The sequence below is a fragment of the Liolophura sinensis genome, chromosome 3 (assembly GCF_032854445.1).
Source record: "Liolophura sinensis isolate JHLJ2023 chromosome 3, CUHK_Ljap_v2, whole genome shotgun sequence".
Taxonomy (NCBI): domain Eukaryota; kingdom Metazoa; phylum Mollusca; class Polyplacophora; order Chitonida; family Chitonidae; genus Liolophura; species Liolophura sinensis.
This window is the reverse complement of record NC_088297.1, coordinates 9,423,677-9,448,990: the sequence shown is the minus strand read 5'-3', so window position 1 is coordinate 9,448,990 and position 25,314 is coordinate 9,423,677. Positions and strand designations below refer to the sequence as shown.

The 25,314-nt window shown below is 40.3% G+C and overlaps 2 protein-coding genes across 6 annotated transcripts in view; one reads left to right on the top strand and one right to left on the bottom strand.

Moving 5' to 3' along the window:
* The window catches only part of LOC135463699 (zinc finger protein 181-like), a 35,726-nt gene extending 21,681 nt beyond the window's left edge, over positions 1–14,045 (top strand). For 2 of the 4 annotated variants that reach the window (XM_064741085.1, XM_064741086.1), the window contains exon 4: positions 4,354–5,571. In XM_064741085.1, coding sequence (XP_064597155.1) covers positions 4,354–4,811 — 458 coding nt within the window. In that variant the 3' untranslated portion in view covers positions 4,812–5,571. Of the gene's footprint in view, positions 1–2,041; positions 2,942–4,353; positions 5,572–13,446 lie in introns of those variants that run through there. The other 2 variants (XM_064741093.1, XM_064741088.1) reach the window with 2 other exon arrangements.
* A 6,646-nt stretch (positions 14,046–20,691) lies between these two features.
* LOC135463599 (zinc finger protein 16-like) overlaps positions 20,692–25,314 on the bottom strand; it is a 52,641-nt gene continuing 48,018 nt past the window's right edge. Inside the window, exon 4 of one of the 2 annotated variants that reach the window (XM_064740929.1) lies at positions 20,692–21,350. In XM_064740929.1, coding sequence (XP_064596999.1) covers positions 21,127–21,350 — 224 coding nt within the window. In that variant the 3' untranslated portion in view covers positions 20,692–21,126. The remainder of the gene's footprint in view (positions 21,351–25,314) is intronic. The other variant, XM_064740926.1, reaches the window with a different exon arrangement.

The following is a 25,314-nucleotide window of genomic DNA, read 5'->3' as shown; positions in this document are numbered from 1 at the left end:
GATTGTGCAAAGCCATACTCGTCGCAAGTGTGAAATATTCTTGTGTGCGACGTAAAATCACAACCAAGCGTGAAATGTGAAACTCCTTTCGCTCTGTGCGGATTTGATGACATGTCCTTAGTATAAATAGTCTTACGTTGACCGGCGATTGACCAATGTATAATTTCGTTCTGCTACAAATGTCTGATTGAGTTAGTTTGAGGACTTCATTGGCCATTAGCACATTGAGGTATTGAGATATGAAAGGGGTTGCTTCTCCTTACACTTTGCATGAACGCCTGGCTCTGATAAAACAATTTGTGCTTGGCTACAATATGACTGTATTACTGCTGATGTGGCTTTCAGTAATACTCATAAACTCTGTCTATTTGTCCTTCATTAATATTTGGTTTTGCTGTGCTTCAGTTAAAGATGCATGTATATGCCGATAATACCTCATTAAGTTATTGGTGCTTTGTTATACTTTATCTAGACAACCGTAAAGACATTGTTTCAGCACAGAATGCTTTAGGTAGACAATTATAGACAGCGTGTCAGCACAGTAATATTTGGACCTTTTCTAGATTTCATATCTGGAATGTCAATAAGTTAATCTGGATATCAGTGAAAGACAAAGGCTGCATATCTTTTCATTGATTAATTATTTTAATTGGTTTTTTAATGCCGTGTTCAAGAATTTATCAATTGTATGACAGGGGTCAGATTGGTGGAGGCATCTCTTTTGAATCGTATCAAACGAAACGTGTATCTTTGTGTTTACGCGTGTGTTTAGGCGGACCGCTTTGCGGTATTTGACGATTCGCCCATCTGTTTGTATGTAGAGACATCCGTATCCCGTTGTTTTGCATGTATGCTGTATTAAATGTTGTTGGATTCATGCAGTACCTGGTAATGATGTGTCGCACTTCACATATGTCCATTTTCACGATTGTCGTGGTAACCAGATTGCCATGGTAACCAGCTTGCCATAATATCTGCTAAATAGGTGTGGACTTTGTTTTCAGGCTACAACTGCAGTTGTTATGCGTGTACATTTGTAATTTTTGGTGGATACATACAGCTGTGACGATGTATGGAACCTTTCCACGATTGTTGTAGTAACGACCAGGTTGCGTCTGTCCATATCCACTGACTGTCCATATCCACTGACTGTCCATATCCACCGCCTTGCCAAAGCACCTCTTCCTACAGTTACTATTGTTTTTTTTATAAAACTCTAGACAGAACAGAGACTGTGCGATGGTGTGGATGTGCTGTTTCGGCTATTGAGTTATTGCCCTTTGAACATAGTATTGGAGTTTGTAGATAGTGAATGCGTGTTGTTACAGTCTCCCAGAATGCTTGTTGTTAGAGTCTCTCAGTGCTCGTACATTTAAGTAGCATTCCCAGTTCCTCGTTTCCACGTGTTGGTCATTATAAATGTACAGGTAAACATGTGTCCTGGCATTTCTTTTTGATTTGTAACCTGGTCATGCTTTCATATAGAGCACATCTGTTTGCTGAGTGGGTGGACTGTATTCCACACCTGCCACCCTGTTTTCAATAGCCCATAAGGCATAGCTCATGCAGATCGTAACGCCATTATGCAAATGGCCTGTAGAGTATAGCCCCTGGGGGTATTCGCCATTTTCTGATGGCTCTTTTTTAATTTTAATATCAGGTGCATTTGCAGTGATTCTTAATAATGTTGAACTTGACCATACAACATTTCTTGTAGAATTGATTTTTCGTTCAGGCCATTTGTTATGCTTGGATTTTCTGCCAGAACTTTTTGGGCTTTCTAATAACTGACGAAAATGTTATCCTTAGGTTTAAAGGAGTTTGACCGTTGAATATATTTTTTAGGCTGAACTGCTTTATGTTGGTGTTAAATAGCCTGTTGCCCTACATAAGAGAAAGCGGGTTCCTGAAGTTAAAACAGTGTTTTGTTTCATTTTTTTAATTTCTACGTTCAGGATAAGCAGATCACCATTTTCGCACAGATTAACGACTTTTAAGCAAGGATTCTAACTCCGTATTTTTTTTACTAAATTTATTTTAGATTGGGCGGTATCAGATGGCCAGACAAACTATCCGCACGGACCTCCTGAGTGCGTAGCAAAAGTTATAACACAACCCGAAGCAAGTGCACTGAACACGTTTGGTAGGTGGCTCGCAGAGGCAGGGTACGACGAAGCTCGACCGATAGAGCAAATCCCTCCGGAAACCCTGGACGGCTATCTCGTCGAATTCTTCGCCACCGTGAAGCGCAAGAACGGGTCAGAGTACCAGTCGAGCGGTTTGAAGGAAATCCGAAAGTATTTACAACATCACCTTAAATGTCATGGTTACCCGGAGTCTCTGACGAGATCAGATAAGTTCGCCAAGTGTCGAGAGGTGTACCTGAAAAAGGTGGAAATGCTTCGACAAATGGAGAAGCTGAAGAAAGCTTCGAAGGATTCGAAATCCGTGGTTTTGGGAATTTCTGGAAAGCAAAAGTGAATGTTGGAGACTGAGAAACGAAAACCGGATACCATCTGGATCCAATAGTAATGTCCTAGAGATTCATGTGTACACGTTGTTGTGGACATACGTGCACAAAATGCAACATGCATCGAATTCTCCCGATCATTCACTCAAAAATTCCCAGTGATACTAACATTCAAATAATTACTTCCAAACAATTATTTTGTGTCATCTAGCATAATTCTAGTCATATAAGTACACGTATTTACCCGAAAAACCGTTTTTTTTTTGCAAAGCCGAGCAATTATTATTTATAATTATGTGTTAATAATAAGGCTGTCTGCATGATTCAGAAGAACATTGCCAAGGAAATTCAACATCGTTTCTCTTATTGCTTTAGTTTTATGTTGCATCATTCTGGTCAAAGTGTTTACCGGGAAGGCTTTTGTTGTGAGCTGATTATGTGTTCAAAAAAAGGCTTCTGTACACATTATCCCTCCCCCCCCCCCCCCCATCCTTTCACCTTCCTCACACACACACACACAAAATGCTGAAAAAGGTTCTCCGGTCGTTGGAACTTTTTCAGTGTTGCAGGCGACAGAACATTCTTCCGGGACCAACTTCACGTAACCCTCTTCAACGTTACCATCGAGTACTTCATCGAATCCGATCCTTGATATCTGTATTTCGGAAAGCATGATAAGTGTATACAAGAAAACTAGTGTGTGGTAGTAATGAGACGTCTTGTTTTCGTGTGCAGCTTGTTTTCGTGTGTACACTTCGCTGTAAAGTGCATTCCCTGTTATAGAGTGCACATCTTGTCTCTGAGTGTCTAAGGAAAAACGACAACCACGAATCCAATTGAATCTTTGCTAGTATTTCAGAATAACCCAAATAATTACCTTTCACAAAAATAGCCCTCCTCTGTGAAACCATGTTCCGAAAACTGCTGGCTAAATAACAGCTTAGGGAGGACAAAAGTTATATTGTGTGCTGGGATAAAACTGTGTTACAGTGCTTATCTGTCTCCTATCGATCAGTCAGTTACTGCTCTCGTAAATACAAATGCCAAAGCATACAGGTGTATAACCGGTAACCTGATGATCCCTCATGGCCTTCCTGTCAATCAGTAACCGTTTTGATTGGCTTTACTTTTGTGTTGAGTATTGGCGAATTTTTCTTACATGGATCATTCGTTTTCTCAAACGGCTGCCTTATTTTTCTTACATAGGTTTTGCATGGATGTTGCATGACAACGTTTTGCAGTGCCTGCCGAATGATATTGTAATTGATTAACGTCCATTAGTTTCTCTGTTAATGTTGTCATTTATACGACATTTTTAGTCTGGAAAGGTTTGAATATAAGGTGAAGTATTTTGTAGACTGTTATTGTCATGAAGCTTGATTTACAGAAGAAACTTTGTAGTGGCCGTTGGACATAGTCAAAGATTACTAGTTGTCAGTGGTTATCGTCAGGATAAACGAAGTGACAAAGAACATGTGGTTATATATATATGTCTATATAGTACAACTATGTCAGAATATATGTATATATAGATATATATATAGTCATAAAAGGTTCATGTTTGGGATAGCATGTGGTTCTTGTCATTGAAAGGGGAAATGTCATGATTCTCAAGCTTGACAAGACAAAGCACACTGACAGCGACAAGCAGGCAAACAAGCATACAGCTTGTGAACAAGTACTTCAAACATTTGTGCCTCTCACTTCTGACACTTTATTGATGCTGGGAACAAATGCACACAAGTAACCCGAAATGATGCCTCTAGGAGTCGGCGTGAAACGCAGAGCAACTGACTTGTAGATATTAAGTTTGAAAACCCCACTAAACAATTCTCCGAGTGTTTTTACTCACAGTTCTTTTGTTTTCTGATAACACTTTCTAGATTGGCGACCAAGTACTAGCGGAAGAATACCCAGGTGGTCTGGAACCGGGGAAAACAATTCCGACATTGTAGAAGTGTCCTACCCTACCCTAGATTCTTCCAACACAGAGGCGCCCTCGAAGACTTGCATTTATCGAGAGACTACGACCAGTAATGCTCAGAGCGCCGTCAATACGTTCAAGAGATGGCTAACTCTTATGGGGTATCCTGAATCACGCCCGGTGGAGGCTATGCCTCCGAGCACGCTGGACAACTACCTTGTGCATTTTTTTGCCTCTGTGAAAAAGAAGAACGGCTCTGACTATAACGCTAACGGGCTGAAAGAAATACGCAAATACTTGCAGCATTATTTAAAGAGTAAAGGATACCCGGAGTCTTTGACGAAATCTGAGCAGTTTCTGAATAGTCAGATGGTGTTCAAGAAACAGTATGCCATGCGTAAGGAAAGATCAACGTGAGATTTGGAAAAAAAAACCCTGGAATGGGTTATCTCTTCTGGTGATATCGTCATTTTTTACTGCTTTTGTGTCAATATCGTGAAGCTTTAAGCTTGGAGGTTTTGCGTCCGGATGTCGTTTGCTCGTCCTTTTATGAGATAGTGAAATCGTTCAATATTTCCAAAAGGAAAGATAAAAAATGGTCTTGGCGCGCTGAGGACAAGACTGGAGACTGGAGGTGTTAAGGACAAGTATTGAATATTCGGCCATTTTGGGGCCGTTAGAGCAGTTGTGGAATACTGTGGAATTATTGGTATTGTGGACAAGCTTAGAATACTTGGGAATAATGGTGGTTGCAGGAACAAGCTTGAGATACTGTTAAATTTGTTGTGGTTTTAAGAAAAAGCCTGGAATACTTGGGAATAATTCTGGCGATTGGAATAAGCCTGGAATAGAGTTGAATTCCTGTGGTGTTAAGAACAAGACTGGAATACGCTGGAGCTCGGTGTGAGATATGATGACAACAAAGACCGTGAAACCTGTCCCAGTATTCTCATATTGTTAGCGCGAACATAAATGTGAATCAGAAATGTCAGAATCACCCTTTGTGTTATGTGTACGTGTGCGTTGATGGATGTTCTATGTGTGAAGCTGACTCATCGGTATATACAGTGCTGAACTCTTATTTTCGGACTCTTTCCCTCACAAAGTTTATTTCATAGTTATAACCGTTGACGACACGACGGAAGGGTACTTAATTTCCGGAACTCTAAATTTCTAGTCGGAATTTCTAGTCGTAACTGTTAATTTGCTCTGTTATTTTGGTAAACTAGAGGCCTCTAGCCATTTTACCAAATGCAAATGGAATCACCATCTGAAATTTATGACGTGTAACTTCAGTAGAAGTTTTATCCCTCATGCGTACGTAGGAAGGTCTTCCATCAACCTGCTGATGGTCGTGAGTTTCCCCCGGGCGCTGCCCGGTTTCCTCCCACCATAATGCTGGCCGCGGCCATTAAGTGAAATATTCTTGAGAACGGCGAAAAACACCAATCAAATCAATAAATATCCATCATGCGTGTTCTGTGAAGATATGTTCGCATCTTTTATTATGTTGAATTGGTTTTCACCTTTCACACCTGTTTGCTGTTGTTCAGCTAACGAGCGGATTTCGGTCCAATGTAAATTGTCATAAGCTTATTTAGTTGGACATGTTGCAAAAATGTAGCTGAAAACGTCAGTGGTACTAGAAAACATGGTAAATGAAGGCTAAGTACACCCTGAGCACATCGTGTCGTTTGTCTCATGTTAAATGAATGTTAAATCTACGCTGAATACATCTCGTTGTTTTAACAACTGATATTAGTACTCTTTTTGCACGGATTTATGTATGGTTAAGTTATTATTCACGTCACATGTAGTGTACTTATCAAGAAGGTGTGATTTTATTACGAATAGCACCGGACGTGATTTCATTATGGTGTTGTTGCTCCCATAATCTGTTCCAAATGTATTCGATTTAACACATTTTTAAACAGAAATGATGATTAAAAATGAGGACGTTTATGTGAACCCGTGGTTTATGGTTTCTTTCAAGTCGTTTTTGGAACAGCTCACAATTACACCTGTGGCAAACAACCCATGGCTGTTATTATTTTTGTTCTCACCAATGCGGCCGCTGTGAGTTCAAGCCCAGCTCATGCTGGCTTCCTCTCCGGCCGTACGTGGGAAGGTCTTCCAGCAAACTGCGGATGGTCGTGGGTTTCCCCCGGGCTTTGCCCGGTTTCCGCCCACCATAAGTGAAATATTCTTGTGTACGGCGCAAAACACCAATCAAATAAATAAATATTATTTTTGTGGTTACGGTTTGACGTCGCTTTTAACATTATTTCGGTCATATCAGGACAGTGTGTTCTTGAAGAAGGCCCAACCCAATGCCGGCACATTTATAGTGCTGCCTTACTGGAAGAGACTAATAGGAAAATTATTGGCAAAGAAATCGACCAGCACAGATGGAGTCGAATTTTTTGCTAGTATTTTAGATCAACCCAAATAATTAGCTTCATCTGAACATGTGTGACCGTTCAAAATCGATAATGCAGTTTGTAAAGTCCAGGCCTCTAACCTTTTCAAATTTTTTTTTATTATTTTAAGACTATAAATAGTACGAGTATGATATTTGCTTATTGGCAATAGTTTCAGCTATTCTTGAGAAAATTTTATTTGATTAGCGAATATGAATTTTTGGTCAAAAAATCCCTAGTATCTTTCATTGAATCAACATGACACGAGGACGATAGCATGTGCATGCAAATGCGCTAGCTTAGATAATGGCTTTATAGATTGTATGGGCCATTTGGCCGATTACGGAGTAGCCTTATTGATGGCTAATCGCCCAAAGCATAATATCATCGAACTGTTTTATGATCTGATAAACATATGACCTACAATAGACGTACTTACAATTTCTCCAATTACAAATTCTCCAACCTGTGTTTCCTTACTTCCTCAAGACCCTAAGCCATTCGTACAGCTTCCGTTATACCCTCAAAAATCTTCCGTTAAGTGCGTTCCCTGAGGGATGTCTGAATGCATTTCCGTCCATTTCCGATTACAGATTAGTCCGCGCCTCGGAACCCAGGTTCGGTCATACCAAAGACTGAAAAAAAAAGACACTTGTTGCTGCTTGGCCTGCCGCTTAGCATTTAGAAGTTAGAGCACGGAAACAGGACTGATTGGCCCAGTGTCTGTATAGTGGGGCTGGGTGGGGTGTCATATCTAGTGTCTTCGGCATAATACTTCAGTGGCGGCAGCACTTTGGCGGCACGGACTCGAGAAGACACAGTATATGTACACACATCAAACGACTCCTCGTCGTCATATGAAGACGTTAAATCCCAAGCAGACATACATACGGATTAGTTTCGTTATCAGGAACGGATCAATCCGTTATCAGGAATGGATTAATCCGTTATCAGGAATCCGTTAATCCGTGATCTCCTGTTATGCAATCAAGGAACGTGTTCAACGGAAAATTGTTTGAGGGCACGTTGCATAACGTATTGCTCCGTCTGTGGCCAAATTATATAATTATTCATTACAGTTGAACATATTTCAATAGATGTGAAATTATATTTTTGACTAGAGTTTAGATTGAAATATGTGTAAGTCTTTGTAGGAATACTGTACCTGCTAGCAATAACGTATGTTTTAAAAATTATCATTTGAGAATATGCCAAATAACTAAAATAGTTCATGGTATATGTACAGCCAATAGAGGCAGTGCGAGTTAGTGTTTTCCCTCATGTTAGTAAAGTCTTTGATAAAATTTGGCATACTAGTTTTTTCTTTAATTAAAGCAGTTAAGAATCTGAAATACGATAATTTGATGGATTAAAGATTACAAACCTGACAGAGATAAAAGCGTTTATAAATGGAATGGCATCAAATGCAAACTCTGATCTGTTGGTCTCAATTGTATTGGGGCCTTTACTTTTTTAAAAAAAATTTGTTGATGATATTAATATAGATAGTGAATATGACGTTGATATATTCGCTGATGATATATCTCATTGTTTTAAGGATTGATTGGCCTTGCCATGTCATAAATGAGTTTTACCGTCGGTCAAACTGAGCACACCAGTGGCTTATGAATTTCAAGGCTTTTAAGACAGAATCCTGTTTATATCACATAGTGGATCTTACTATAATATAAGCGAATAAAGTATAAAATACAACAGAATGGGAAGTAAGACGAGAGCAGCAACCACTGAGTGATGGTTGGCAAATGATCACACGGTAACCGGTGAAATCCGGCCACTGAATGTGAAGATTTATGTGTTGTGAATATCTTGGCGTCATTTTACAGCATGTCATGGGATTCCAACATGAGATCAGCAGATGCAAAATGCTATATACATGTTCTAGCATACAAGAGTTACACTTGTAACAAATAACACCCCACTTACCACGACGGCTTCACCCATTGTACGTATATAGTTATCAGTCATCCTGAAAGGTGATAGGATATATATTACACAGTCGCTGCTATTATACAATGAAGGCAGGCTATTTTGCTCCTATTTTTGATTTTTAGGTTTGAGATTTACTTTATAGTTTACATGTAGTCCCCTTCTCCCATCTGACAGCAATCCTACATCTCGTTTCCTCTCCAACCACCCGCCTCTCATATTTTTTTAGAATTACGGTGACACATTACCAATGAAGTAAGGGTTGTCATGTGTGGACCCAGATCCATCTGTCACGGCCCTGTGTAGCTTCATGCAGTCCCATTCCATTTAACAGCACCCTTACATCCCTTCTCTGCCCTACCACCCCTCTCCCATTTATAAATAAAATACTGTGACATATAACCAATGAAGTAAGGGCTGTAATGTTTGGACCCAGATCCACCTCGCAGGTTAGGATTCACAGCCTTAGGACTGAGAAGGATTCGTTTATCGTTGCAGAATCCTCACCAGGTGTACCCACTTGCCCACAGTGCGGGAAGACTTTCTCCCGGAAAGACAGCCTCTCGCGCCACATGCAGCTCCACCAGCCTGATCCCAAGCGCTACGCTTGTACTTTGTGCGGCGTGAGGTTCACACGCAAGGAACACGTCCGGGGCCACATGCGGCGGCACCACCTCACCGACCCGGGGCCTGTGCCCGTATCCATGGTGTCGGACCCTCTATCTGACGTCATAGCCCAACTGGATTATGAAAGACGGCTGAGGAGACAGCTGGACGAGCCTCCTAGCGGCGAGTGTGTGGCACTGGGAGAACAGCGCGACGAGCCGACGACACAGGTCACGCGAGACATCACATGATTCACACTCTATCGCCTGAACTGGGTGAATTCCGGAGAATCCTTTTAGACGTTTTATGTTCTGTACTATTCCTTGGAATCGACCTCTTGGCTTCGATAGAGCCGAACCGCTTGTCGGATTGCGTGTGATTCTATAACTAGAAACTCATAAACGAACTGCCGGGTGTTCGTGTGTTGTTGGTGTACGTGCATGACATATGCATATATTATTGGGGACCATTCAGAGAGTTACGGATTTGGATGCATGCAAGGAGCAGGAACTTGGGTTTAAGGAGAGCTTGTACATGTACATAGATCGTCTCGTGGAGAGAGGAACTATTTTACCATTGAGCATATCTAACTTATTTATCTAGTTAAAACTCTGATTGACATCCCAGATTGACAGTTGATTCCAGTCAAGAAAAGAAACAGCCTTATTGCCCTAGATTAAGCGTGAACAATACTCTTATGCTGCTGCGTCTGAATGGGTGAATGACTGGGGGGAGGGGGCGGTAATGCCACATCGGTGGTATTTCAGCCCTATCTTGGCGATGTTACCATTGATTTATTTATTAATGTATTTATTTATTTGATTGGTATTTTACGCCGTACTGAAGAATATTTCACTTTTACCACGGCGGCCAGCATTATGGTGGGATGAAACCGGGCAGAGCCTGGGGGAAACCCGCAGCCATCCGCAGGTTGCTGGAAGACCTCTCCACTTACGGCAGGAGAGGGATGTTACCATTGAAGAAAAATCCTATGATATATTGTTATCTTCGATCACAGCCCTGACATAGTTATTTTCTAAGCCCATCTCAGCACATTTTTTTATCTTTGAATGCAGCCTTTATCAGTAAAAAAATCATTATCATGTTACATTTGGCATTAGATCACACACTAGGTTCAGATTACATACCAGAAGAAAATCAAAATTTTTCTTGTAAACATTTACACTCTCCGTTTCTTCCATTTTGCAATGAACTTTGGGAGAGGAACTTTTCTTAGTACGAAATGCTGTTGCCGTTAAAGCGTCATAAAGTTTCATTACCATACTTTACGTATTCAGTTGTTGGTTCGACTCGTAATTTATTTGTGCTTTTGAAATCGTTCGATATCTTCTATGATTCCTCTGCACCGGTCTAACAGCCGTGGTAGTTTTAATGAGCAGTCAGTTTTTTCTTACCGATATTTTTATCATCGAAAGAAAACTGTGCATTAATGCCTTTTACAAAGTTCAATCACCTCGCGTTTCTTTATAGCGGCCCGTGTGTAAGCTAACGTGTGTCCGCCGTGTAGCTCAGTAGCTAATGTAGTCATGATTTGAGGTGATGCTCTATATTAGTCGCATTGCCTTTGGAGTGTTGATGTTTCCACTAACCAGAAAACCCCCTCATCAAGGTTACATGCAGCCTTTCTGGAGCAATATTTCATATTGCAATGAAGGCGGTGCACCTTTTTTCTTCAAATTCGTTTAATTGACTCAAATAAGTTTTAACTTATTGGGTGTTTGCCCCAGAGTGACTTTGTCATTTCTCCAATTTTTTGATATTAAACAATTTTTGAAATGGTTTGAAGTATACGTGCTAAGATATATGCCTTTTTCTTTCAATATATTTTTATTATTTCTATATTATCTCAAAACGTTGTGATGTTTAGCATGACTAAACGAAACATATGACCCTTTTGGGTCATTTTTTTCGGTCGTGTATGTTCTCTGATTAAGTGTAACAAAGACTTATTTAGCGAGCGACCGCTACAGCAAAGAAAACTACCTGTTTAACTTCAGTTCATCAAGTCATGGAATTTTTAGACCAGAAAACGCCGGTTTACCCATAAATGGTTTTGGTATATTAAGGCTTCTGTATGCACTGTTTTCTGTGTGTGTGTCAGTTTTGGTGTACATGGATGTCAAATTTCATTATAATTAGATTCATCGCAAAGGTGGAATTTTGATTAGCATGACATTGTGTTATATATTGCTTCATGCGTCAATATTGCTTTGTGGGTTGACTTAAGAACAGTGAACAGTGCCTCCATCAATACAACATTTAACTTAAGCCTTTTATTGTCACTGACGTATGTTCTTGAACAAGTTTTATCTCGGTGCCGTTCTTTTTAACAAAAATGTGTAATCATGCCTGACCGTACAGGGGAGAGAACCCTTTAAAATTCGTATCATGAAAACGAGACAGATATGAATTTTCTGTTGACTGGTTGTATTGTTTTAAACAAATGATGAAACCCATTGCTGTTAAAAAGAATAGTCGTTTATCGTTATAATAAATGTTCTGTTGGCCAGATTTTCTTTCTTCATATTGAAACGTGATCACCAATAAGGTCCCGCGTTCGAATCCCGGGTAGGCTATGTCCACCATGGCTTTTGTGTCAGGTGTATGAAGTCTTGCGTCCTCCACCCCACATTCTATTAAACCTGACCTTGCTAAGAATCCGACTGGACAAGAATAGCTTTCACACTTCACACTCCAGTATAGTCGTGGGTTTCCCCCCGGGCTCTGCCCGGTTTCCACCCACCATAATGCTGCCCGCCGTCGTATAAGTGAAATATTCTTGAGTACGGCGTAAAACACCAATCAGATAAATAAATAAATCACACTCCAGTAAAACGATTCTGTGCAATAACTCATGTAAGTGACACGTTGAACCTTTTGCGACACGGAAACTTGTGCTTACATGTGGCGGATTGTCGCTGTATGGGATGGGAATAAATCTCATTTGGAAGAAATCAAACTTTCTTCTAGCAACCCAGATGTCAAGAATTAAAGACTTTGTCAAAAAATGAAAATTGTTCAATCCAGAATCCAAAGTTGACCATCGTTATGAATTTGTTTAGGTATTTACTAGTTCTGATACATTTTTCATCCACGACTTGACTCCAACATTTACATTGTCTATTCATGGTTGAAGGTTTACCCCCGACCTCTCAGATTTCCCCTGCGCACTCCGGTTTCCCTCAAGTACTCCTGTTTCCTCCGGGCACTCCGGTTTCCTCCACCCATAACACTTGACCGCCATCGAGCAAGGCGTTGAAAACAAGGCACACAAGTAAATAAACATCGGTTCAAATCAACTTGCGTCAGGGATGGGACAAATAAATGACACCAAGTCCCCGAACAATTTAAAACAGAAACCTGCATTTTGCATGCTTACTTTGTTTTTGAGGTAAGAAGAGAACGTATTTGATATGAAAACGTCTACATGCGTTATGTCCATTAACAACACCTTCCAATTGTTGTATAATTCAAATTAGGGTGCAACGATTTAAATTTATTTCCCCCACGATTTCTAAGCTTCTTGGTTCACTCCAGTTTCCCTTTGGAAATATAGGTGACAACATATCACCACTTATATCTGTGGCTCTATTTTCTGTTAGACCAGTGGCCGCTGGACACATTCGGGTCTGTGAAATGTCTATTGCCTTTCTTCAGTTTTTGCGTTCTTCGAAAGTATTAGGTAGTCAAACTTGACATTTTACTGAAAAAGTTGTGAGAATTGTTAATATACATCTATCTTTATCTTTGCCTCCAGGATCTGGCCTTTCCTTCGATTAAATTTAGGTCTTCTTCACGTAACATATTTTCTGTACCCTTTGAAGCCACTGCGCATCTTTGACACTCTCCTCCCTTATGAAGCAATGTTGTACCCGTGAGTTGGAAGGTATATGGCAGTATTCTGCAGCCATTTTGGCAACGGATAGCAAGTTGACTAGGGCATGGTCTCGTGGTTCTTGATCTGTCTTGAACAAACGCTGGCTTGCGTTCCCCAGGTTCTGCTTGACAGCTTGTCAGCTTTGTCGCGTATTCATACGGGTCATTCTTTGTCTTTGCAGATCCTCTGAAGGTGTCCATGCCCTGCCCTGAGTGTGGGAAAATTTTCTTCCGGAAAGATAGTTTGTGTCGTCATCGACAATTACACATACCGGGCGCCAAACGTCACGAGTGCCATGTTTGTGGCCATCGCTTCCGGCGGAAGGAACATCTTCGGAGTCACATGAAGCGGCATGGCAAAACATTGCCTTGACGTAAAATGTAAAATGACACCATAACTGGCAATTTGAAGCAACACTGCTGTTTGCTGTCAACTGTGTGAAGTAATACCTCAATGTGCTACCAGATACATAAAATAATAACGTAGCATGTTTCAGGCTACGTGAAGCGTGATTCAAGTGATCTATGGCTTCAGAATGTTCCACTAAAGTGACACCAAAATGTGCTACCTTTTACACCTAATGAAACAACAACGAACTGCGTTGCTTTGCACAATATCTGAAACAACACCACAATGTATGTGGTGCCATTCTTATCACCAGAAGCGACAGGACATTGATCTTAAATCTGGCCATGAACTGAATTTTGAATTATGCTTAGATAGCTTAGGGGGCATGTTTGACCTGCAGTAGTACTCTTCTTTAGTTATTTGGAAGTGCATAATGGGTTTTAATATTGGATTGATTTTGGGGTTTTACGCTATACTCCCAGGTTTTATTTGGGAGGAGGGGAGGGGGAGGGGATCGGACACAGGCCACCGGAACTTCGCTTCGCCAGGGCACAGTGGTTCAAATGTGTATTAGCAGTTAAGCCTGGTATTAACTGTTGTTTGGACTAAATTCCCATTAGTTTTGTATGAGGACAAGATCACTATCAATGTTTAAAGTCTGTATTAACAAGGTACCAGACAGACCTCCCGGCTTAATAGTCGCAGTCTGACCAATGGCGATTGATATTGGTCAAGGGATATATCCCAGAGAGAAATCCTTGTAGATTATGCACCCGGCCATAAACCTTGATGTTGGATTTGTCAGTGAATCCTATCCATGTACTCACAGTGATGATGTATACGCCTTGTTGTTCATACGATTTTGTTTATATTAAGTAACATAATTTCATTGGTCATAATTGCGCAAGTCACAGGTAAACAGTGGTTGACCTAAAACAAGCAAATAACTGACAGTCTGATTTTATGCGAAACATTTACTCGTGTTATCTGTTGTTTTTTTGTTTGTTTGTTTGTTTTTTGGGGGGTTTTTGGCGGTGTTGTTATAAGTGGAATACGTCTTTCGTAGTTTAGTCAATGGTTTAGCTGGCATTGTTGTGAATATATGTTGAATGCCTATATCTATATACTGTACCTTTGAATGTTTAATACATGTGGGAGAAAAAATGAGAAAGCGTGTTGTTGGTATTGAGGTATTGTTTACACGGCTTTGGCGTGTCTTCATGCAGTTTAGCGTTCTTTGAAAACCACTTGTCCTCCACCGTTATGGTGTGCATATCTGCACGTCATTTAGTCTGTGGTTTACCCGGGGCACTCGTTTTCCCTCCACCCAAAAAAACTGAGCCGTCGAGTATGGTGCTAAACAAGTCAAATAAGTAATAAATAAGTAAATCGAAGTGTGTGAGTGGGTTGTCCAGAAAGACAACTTGCTCTCCGTCATTGAGGTCACGTGTTATCCAGCCACTCGTTTGCAGCATCACATCAGGAGGTTTGTCAGGTATACCTGGCAAGGTGCGGCGCATTTCAGGGGTCTGTGCTGTGGTCTCCGGACCGTCTTGGCATATGTGAAATAATTTATGGTCATTTACTTATATGATTGGTGTTTTACGCCGTACTCAAGAATCTTTCACTTATACGACGGCGGCTAGCATTATGGTTTGAGGAAACCGGCCAGAGCCACGGCCATCCGCAGGTTGCTGCAGAGCTTACCTCGGATGGCCGGAGAGGATGCCAGCACGAGCTGGACTTGAACTCACAGCGACTGCACTGGTGGGAGGTTCTTGCGCCGCCCTGGCGTGCCATCCCGCTCGGTCACGGAGGCCCCCTGATGATATCACATGACAACTCATGGCGCTTCTTGAAATTCATGTAAAAATACATCGGCTGTGCCTTTAGCTCCATCTGTTTGCCAGATACATAGCTCACCCGTTAGTTACACAGCAAACTGACACAAACCCGTCATAATTAAAAGAAGCATAAATCATTAAAGGAGGTCACTGCACGTATAAGTTACAACACTTTTTATCATTTTTCATGTGCAAAGGAATTAATGACAATAACTCTTTTCAGGTCGACTGAAATCAGCACACATCTGCTCTTTGTGTGGAAAGCAGTTTGCCCGGCAGTTCTGTCTCAACCGTCATTTAAGGCTACACGAATCCAACCCTGAGCGGTTTCCGTGCCCTGTATGTGAAGGCGTGTATACCAGGAAAGACTCCCTCCGGCAGCACATAGCTCGTGTTCACAGAGGAATACAGGTTGCAGACACTGTGGAGCAAATAGACTAGAAGCTGTGGGTGAAGGAGAGGAATTGGCGAAGATGTTGTGGAGGATGGACTGACTTTGAGAGAGGGATGTAGACACTTGTGATGGTGGGAGGGGAATAGGCTGTAAACGAAATCATGCGTCATGTGTTGCAGTTCATTAAACCTCACTAAACGTATACAACATTAGGTGAGGTCTACTTCATCGATGCAGTGTCAACGTTCAGATTAAAGAAGGTAACTCTTCTCCTGTCTCGTGTTTTCAGGTATCTCTAAGGTGTGTAGCCATTGTGACTTTGTCGAGTTGCACGCATCAAAGTACGATTTGTGTACGCAGAATTCTTTTCTGGGGAAACTGCTTAGTGACCACTTGTTATGTCGATCATCTTTAAAGGTTAAAGACTGCAGTATAAAGTATGTCTTAATAACTTAGTAAATTTTTTAAGAAATGCAGCCATTAGAAGTAGTTCTAGTTCGTATAAAATATAATGTTAGACATTTTTTTTAAATCTTAAGTACAAAATTGAAGACTTGGCTAAAAGTTAAATCTGGTATTAAATCGTAAACCACTTTTGAACAACAGGACCCAGGGACTGATTCCACGGAGCCATTTCTGACTGAAGTTGAAATTTAAGATACCATCTTAAAGCTTTATATTTGGGATTTGGGAATTAAAATTTTGTCCACCTCATCAGTGTTATCTTAAGAATGTGTGTTCAAATTTTAGCTTTTATACCAAAAACTAAGCATTGTGAGGAGGTTTTCAATTTTTTGTCTTCAGTGAGAAATTGGCTTTGTTGAATCGGCCCCAGGTGTTACACCATTGCTGTGCACGATGTTAATTGTTCACTACATGAATTTGTATGGTTTACCGATGCCTGTTTTGAACTAAGTGTTGGCTTCGATGTAGTGGTAAAGTCACTTGAAAATAACAACGATACAAAAGATATCGGTTACAGACCGTATCCAGTGAAACCCGGTCTTTTTGTCTCGGTTGGGGTTTTATCACATTTTAACTGTTCATATAAATGCTTACAAAGTACCAACCTAGACATCCTCTAGCACCATGGATTAAGCAGAATCAAGTAAAAATGCAGTGGTTTTGTACGTAGTGGTACCTTTTCTGTTTATTTTAAATCAGTTGTAACGTATTCTGATAAGAGTCTGTGATCCACGTTGCGACCTCATTTCTGGAGGTGGCGAATGCTGTGGTAAGGCGCAGGGGTTTATATACTACAGTACTCACTGCCTTGTCAAGCCTTTACCAAAACACTTCATCTCCTGGATCGTCGGTCCACAAAAAAGTGATGTTCTTCCACAGGTTTAAAAGACCCCCGGGCATTTGCCGCACAGGAATTTTTTTCCAGAAACACAACAATTACAACACTTTCCTTTCTTTCCTGGACCATCCTCATTTCGGCCATTTGGATTTCAAACTCACTCCAATAGCTCGACAAAAACTGTCTGCTGACGACAAGAAAGGTCTTCCTGCTCGAGTTGACGGCGTCCACGATGTTTTGCTGGATACTTTCTGCCGCAGGGAAATCTTTGTGATGTACTCCAGGAATTCCCGCAGGGTAAAACAGACCGAGCGACAATCGTGATAACTGTAACCTACGAAAGCGTCAAACTGATAATCATCGTCCTCCAGGGTGTGGTATTTGGTCATGGGCCGACCTTTGGTCAGATACTAGTATTTGATATTATATAACGGTACCCAACAACGCTTAGAAACAATATCACATATGACACAATCCCCGCCGTCATGGAGGAAGTTAACCAGAAAATGCTTACACAACATATCTGAAAATCCAACAGTTCCTCCTGAAGCGAAAAATATTCGTACCAAACGCCCACTGAGTAGTATACAAGTCAGTGAGTCTCTATGGATAATCGTCGCGTTTTTGTTTGTAATCCATTGTACAGACCCTATCGTTGGAAAGGTACAAACTGAGTGAGGGCATTATATGACAAATCAAGTCGATGTAGACTGAGGTGAAAAAGGGATGGTCACTAGCTTGTTTCCAAAGGGCAATGTCTTCAGGTTTTTTCAACTTGAAAAATATATTATCATGCAGACGGATCAAGCCCTTATCGCTCAGGTTTAGTGATATAAGAATTGTTTGGTGACTAAAAGAGCACCGTCCGTGTCTGCCATGACCTCCTTACTTAGTTCAACCCCAGCCATCTCTAATACCTCAAGCTGAGGAAGTTTCACAAAACTTATGTTTCCAACATATCCGCCATTCACATGGAACTCTCGCAGTGTGTGCAGGTCAGCAAACCCAGGTCTTAAGCGGAAGCCTTTAGGTGGTGCTACACACATCTGACGAAGGTTGGCGAGGTTTCCAAAGGCTTTATCCGGGTAGCTACCGTACGCTTCTTCGAAGTGCACACTCTTAAATTCGGGATATACGTGAAAAGTGATCCTGGGAAGGACTTCTGTGTCAGAGGGTTCTGGCTGAGGTCTAAATCTGTTACTCGATTCCAGTGTAGTCGTGTTGGAAGGAATAGACGTTACTATTTGAGATCTATTTTTGAGTACGGCGTAAAACACCAATCAAATAAACAAATAAACATTGCAGTTTGAAACCTTAGATTTTGTGACATGATCTCTGTCATATAATAAGCTTTGTCGTGAAGAAGCCGATAAATCTCCAACGCTGTAGTTCCCGGTTACTCGGTACTCCACCACACAGTATTCAGCACCGCGCTGTGAGTTCAAGTCCAGCTCATGCTGGCTTCCTCTCCGGCCGTAAATGGGTAGGTCTGCCAGCAACCTGCGGATGGTCGTGGGTTTCCCCCCAGGTTCTGCCTGGTTTCCTCCCACCATAATGCTGGCCGCCGTCGTATAAGTGAAATATTCGTATAAGTACGGCGTAAAACACCAATCAAACAAATAAAGTATTCAGCACCGTGAATAACGTTTAAAATCCCAACAGCTGAGAGTAAAAATCTCCCCAGCAGTGGTATAGTCAACCTGTCCATACTAATATAGAGATTTTGACCAACTGAAAACCCTAAATATAAAAAGAACTCTAGTTAACTTACGACATTTAGCATTTTTTCTTAGAGTTAAAAGGGAGAGAAAATCTAAAACTGCAGAAGACCATCAGAAGCTTTACCTATTTTGTAGATATTTTTTTAGAATGAATAAAAAAAAGTCAGATGTTTGGATTGTAAGGCGCCCCCACCGACATCTTTCTACGCTTTCATGTTCTGAGGCCGGTTTCATGAAGCTTACTTAGTGTTAGGTTACCCTTAGTTAAGTGCATTTTATATCGCTACAACATACGTTGTCATGGTAGTTAAGGGCTTATTTATTTATTTATTTGATTTGTGTTTTACGCCGTACACAAGAATATTTCACTTATACGACGGCGGCCAGCATTATGGTGGGAGGAAACCGGGCAGAGCCCGGAGAAAACCCACGACCATCCGCAGGTTGCTGAAAGACCTTCCAACGTACGACCGGAGAGGAAGCCAGCGTGGGAAGAAGGTGGTGGGGGGATGTTTACTTAGCTAAGTGAGCTTTATGAAACCGGCCCCAGGTCTGAATAAAATTCATTTATTCTTAACTCAGTTGATCTTTTTGCGGCCGAATGAATGTCGTTGGTGACGATCGTTATCAATTTAGTTCATAAAGCCTACCATATAATTCAAATATTCGACTTTATTTTGTGAAACAAACATTGAAGACATGAAAAGTGAAGGGTCTTGAAGGTAGTTTTTCATCGGTCTTTCCACAGATTCGTTCTCATTTCTTTTTTCTTTCCATCTAACTTTATACACCTTGATACACGCCGGAAGAATTTGGCCAAATATTGTATAGTTAGCCTTTGGAAAATATGAGTGAACATAAAGTAAAAGAAAATTGGAGGGATGTTATCTGCGATATATCAGACTGGTCCAGAGTTACTCAAAATGTTGTGCTTTCACCACACTTAATAAACAATAACGTGAAAAAAGGCTTTCTGGGAAGGGGTGTTTTTTAAAAAAAATATTTATTTATTTATTTGATTGGTGTTTTACGCCGTTCTGAAGAATATTTCACTTATTCGACGGCGGCCAGCATTATGGTGGGTGGAAACCGGGTAGAGCCCGGGGGGAAACCCACGACCATCCGCAGGTTGCTGCAAACCTTCCCACGTACGGCCAGAGAGGAAGCCAGCATGAGCTGGACTTGAACTCACAGCGACCGCATTGTTGAGAGACTCAAGTCACCTGTTGTCAAACGTTACTATTTGAGATATATTTTTGAGTACGGCGTAAAACACCAATTAAATAAACAAATAAACATTAAAATTTAAAACCTTAGATTTTGTGACATGATCTCTGTCATATAAGCTTTGTCGTCTGGTGAATGTCACAAACCTTGATAACGCCGTATCCCTGCCGAAGCAAATCAACCCTTAAAGATTTTGGAAAATTTCCATCATTATTTCTTCTTATATAAGAGGATTAGGGGTATTTTTCACCTGTGTTATATTGTGGAAATATTTTCACTGCCAAGTATTCAATTTGCTGACTGAATATTCTGGCTCACGGCTGTAAGAAGCAAGAGCGTTCTGCACTTGAAGAAATGAGCCCATGGAGTGTTAAGGGCGCTATGACAATGTACGAGTCAACCCAATCTCAACACAGTTTGTGGATTGCAACAGTTGACATGTTCTGTACATTTTCTTACCGATAGCGGGTGTGAGGTGCTTAGGTTTCGCGCAGGTTAAGTAATAATTTTCCTTAGCCGCCTGTCAGTATAAAATAAAAATATGAAAAAATTCCACCACATCACAGGAGGAAGAGTTAACTACATTTATTTGGTATGTATCTTTTCATCAAATTTTAGGCACATTTTGTGTCAATGACCAGTCATATTGGAATGTTTCTTGTTTCTTAGGGAATATATATTTTGAAATCAAACATTTGTTATCTAATTTGTAAGAAAGTTTACAGCTATTTTTCGGAAAAGGAAAATACATAAATATACGTGAAAAAATTTAAAAAAAAAAAAATTGGTGACATGTTTTCATACCTAAATAAATTATATACCTGTGTGCTGGTCTGAATAACTTCCGCTATGAAGTAATCCTGAGTGTGAGTAAAATAAATTTATTTACAGGCAATATCCACTGCCCATTGTAGAATAGCCTGAGGTTTCTCACAGCTTTAAAAAAAATGCTAAGGCGAATAAATATTAAGCAGATCGTATAATGGAAAGTTATCTTTAAAGTCCACACAACAATCACGTCGTCTCAGCAGCTATAAAGCTCATTTCCCCCGTTATCAGCTTGGAAGTGAACTTTCTGGTGGCGCCGAAGGCTTTCTCGTCGACTGAAGGCCTTGTTGCACAACGGACAGGGGAATGATGGCGGGCTAGGCAGGTGCTTCACACGGTGTCGCTTCAGACTCTGCGGCCAGGAGAACGCTTGTCCACAGTCTTCACACACAAGGTTACCGCCACCCTCACCGTCCGTAACTGCAAAATGCAAGGAAATTGTTATTTAGAATTACATATTCTACGTGGATACAACACATATTCTAGAGCTGCAAATCCAATGAGTCCACTCTGGGTTTCGAACCGGTAACCAACGAGTTTGAAAATTAGTCTTATATTAATCCCATATGAAAAAAAAATAAAAAAACACTACAGCATGGACAGCGAAAACAAATCAGCGAGAACACTGTGATGATTGGTAAATAGTCACATGTAACCGGTGAAATGCGACCTCTTTTAAATTTACCTCACACAAAAACATTTGCAGGTCGATATGACAAAAAATGGTTGGTCAAGGCTGCATGACTAACATAAGCTGGTCATCTTGATGACTATTACTTTGTCAAACAGATCCTAGCTTGTCAGAATGACCTGGAAATACTCACGTTACGGACATCATGAAGTACGTGACAAATTTAATCTGACTGACCAAGGGTGATAAATCAAATGGAACAAGTGTGCTAGTCCAAATTTGTTGACCATGTTATTTCGTTATTTTGACAAATTTCGAAAATAACTTGGTCATAGCGAGGAAGGTTATATTTCTAGACAATTTCCCAGTCTAAGTCGGTCAAAATAACGCACGCCTTAGTAGGCCTGTTCAATGTAGAAAATAATTACATGTAGTTAAAAAAATGTTTCGCTCAAATGCAGTCCTGTGTTAAATAATTTATTTTTAATAAAACCCCTCACTAACATTTGAACCGCGTACAATAAAACATAGAGATCTAAATTAATATATTGATTAAACGTTGTGACATTACCAAAAATTACTATTGAACGGAAAGTCCCCAAATTCATGTCCCGAGCTCAACGGGAACAAACGTGAAACTCCGATTACTGGAAAGGGGGACAAAGCTACCGTCAGGTGGCGTGGTTTGCTAGGCCCCCTTTTGGCAAGTCATCAGTCTACGGGGAATCTCGAAGGTAATCAACATCGTTCAAGCATTTTTATTCTGTCAAGAACTCTGTTCTTTATGTTGCAATTCTTTTGTTCCCTTTTTTTTCTAAATTCAGACTTATTTTGTGTTTCTGGTTTCTTTCTGGGATTGATCAAACTTAGTCAAACGATCACATCATCATCTAACGTTTTGGAGCAATGTTAGAGATCAAGTAGCTAGGATTTTTATATTTATTCATTTATTATAATTTTTCTCATTAGTATTAGAGTTTATAGTTTTTATAAGTTAACAAAAGACGACCATGTAAATTTGTGGCATGTTTTCTTCTAATTTTTTCTCTCTCTCTCTATTTTTTTTTTGTGTTTTCCTGCGACAGAGCCTCATTTCAATCGGACGCAAGAGTACCATGCAGCGATTTCAGTACATACTTGCTGAGATGTTAGAATAGCTGCAACTAGATTTTATTTCAGGTGTGTTGGTGCTCGGAACTTGTATATTAATCTACATTGTACAAACCCTTGCTATTTTCTACAGTGTTTAAAACTAGTACTGAAACTGGGCCATAAAGTGCTTGTTACTCGGCTGTTTGGTCTCATCTTAAAAATTAAATGCAACCATAATTTTGCTAAGGCTTAATTTCTACTTCGCGCCTACCCCTGATGAGAAATTTGCGCTGTTTATCTAGCTAAACAAGTTCCGAAACACTGCCCCGCACACTATAGGCCGAATACATCTATTTACACACATACATACGTTCACTGTAAGAATTGAATGCAAATCTACAGCCTGAAGCATTGTATTACATTAAATCATGTTGTAAATATTTTACACCATTTTCCAGCGCAATTCTGCACCTATGTGGTATAATTTTACTCTAGTCGATCTGTATTTACACTATTGTCTGTAAAACTGTTGCGGTTTGACCATTTACAGTGCACTTTGCTGTAAATGCACCCTTGTTTTCTTGATAGATATGTAGATTTTGTTAATTTGCAATGCAGTTAACTGATTATTTACAATGGAATATGTGGAAATATACTACTATTTTGGGTGTAAATTTTAAACAGCACATCTTGTAAATCTACAGTGAAAAGAACTGGTCACAAAACTGCCAGCACTTTTCACTGTAAAATAACAGTGAAATTTGTTATAGTGTATGATTTCAAAATGGTTGTTACACTGCACGATTTTATTACACTGCAGAGCCCATAATACCTTTCGATGTGGGAAAGATCATTAGTAACTTGGTCGGTAGTTTACCCGGGATACTCCAGTTTCCTCTTCCAATGTACAGGTGAAAAATTTTTTAAGCAAGGCGTTACACAACAATCAGTCAAAATCCAGTCTCTCTGCGACATGTTTTTAAGTGAGGCAGCACTATAATGCAGACAGTGTGAAAACGATCCTGATACAAGCAGGAACTAGTGTGAAATGGCTGAAAAACTGTAGAGGTTAAAACCCTCTACAATGTCTTCTATCTTTCCACACGCTTTTCAGATGCTAATTTACACAGCAAAACTTTCATGTCAAAGTACTGTGCAGCTACAGCTCGGTACCGAACAGAAACGTCCTCTTACAGTATCTTAAGGCTTTAAATTTTGTGGTACTGCACATCTGCTACGCAATACTACGTCAGCCGTGCGGCTACTAAAGACTGTACTGTACCGTGTAACCTTTTGTGGGCAGTATCGACATTAAATTTCCACACATTAGAAATATCAAAGATGCTGGCATACTGCAATATTGAGGTTTGAAGTTGAGCATTTTTCCAGCTGTGTGATTTTCGCTATAATTAATGAAAAGCGCTGTGCCTTTATTACAATTTACCAGACCTGGATCTACTTATTACTAGTACCTTGGATAGAGCAAATCATCGAGTTCCTGTCACTTACTGTGCCATTTTTCCTCCAACAGACTATCTTTTCATGCTGTCTCTTTTGTTTATATTGTAGATGGTAGATGCTCCAAAATTTTGATGCGGCATTTACGTACTCTGGTTACTTCTCAAGCCTTGAAGATGACTACCAGTTTGAGGTTTTTGTCAATGGGATCAGAATCTGTGAAGAATTCGTCAACATACTGATGCTTTTATGATAGTGAGGGCAGCATATTTCATTTTTAATTTTCCCTACCCCAAGGGACTAATAAGGACACTGACATTTATACAAAATGTCTTCCTTAACATGCAAAGTGTCGCAAAACCGCCTGCTCAGGTTCTTAAACGACAAGACAGCAATTGGCTAAATCATATTTCAATCGAAAGCAAGCTATTTAGTATGATGAACCTTCACTTATCAATTTGACTAAACAATGAATGTTATGGAATGGAAAGACACCCCGCCATGATACTCAAATGGACAAAGATATGCTAGTCGCTCTGACTAACCTAAACTGGTCGATTACCAGGCAAGCTGCTTGAGAAAACAAAAGTGGCTATTTTGATGAGTATATGTTGGTCACCAAGACCAAGGAATCGGTCCATAGTTACTCAAATGGACAACGCAATGCTAGTCGCCCTGACTAACCTAAACTAGTCCATTTTTATGAGGATATGCTACTCGCCATCACTAGCGCAGAGTGGCCGATTCCCAGGCGAGCGGTTTACCAATTCAAATTAGTCATTAAGACGAAGAAATGTTTTTCTGTGCTCAATTAGGGAGTACTGTAACTGTTCATGTAAATGCTTAGAGTGTAGCAACTTATACGCACCCTAGTACCATGGTCAAACAATGCAGTCATGTTAAGCGCAAGTTATTAGATGTCACTGGTGGAATTTACTCAAAATGATTTATTATCACATTCGATATACAATAAGATGAAAACAACATACATGTACACGATTCGGAAGAATGGCTTCACACACAGGTATTAAAATAGCGCTTCAGTTTTCGTGATAATTTGATAACAATTTTAACCATCCCACTATTTCATTTCAGGAAAAATCGGTCGCTTTGTGACATTTCTTTTTTGAAATGTCGATCATTTATTTATTTATTTCATTGGTGTTTTAAACCGCAGGTTGATGTCAGACCTTTCCACGTACG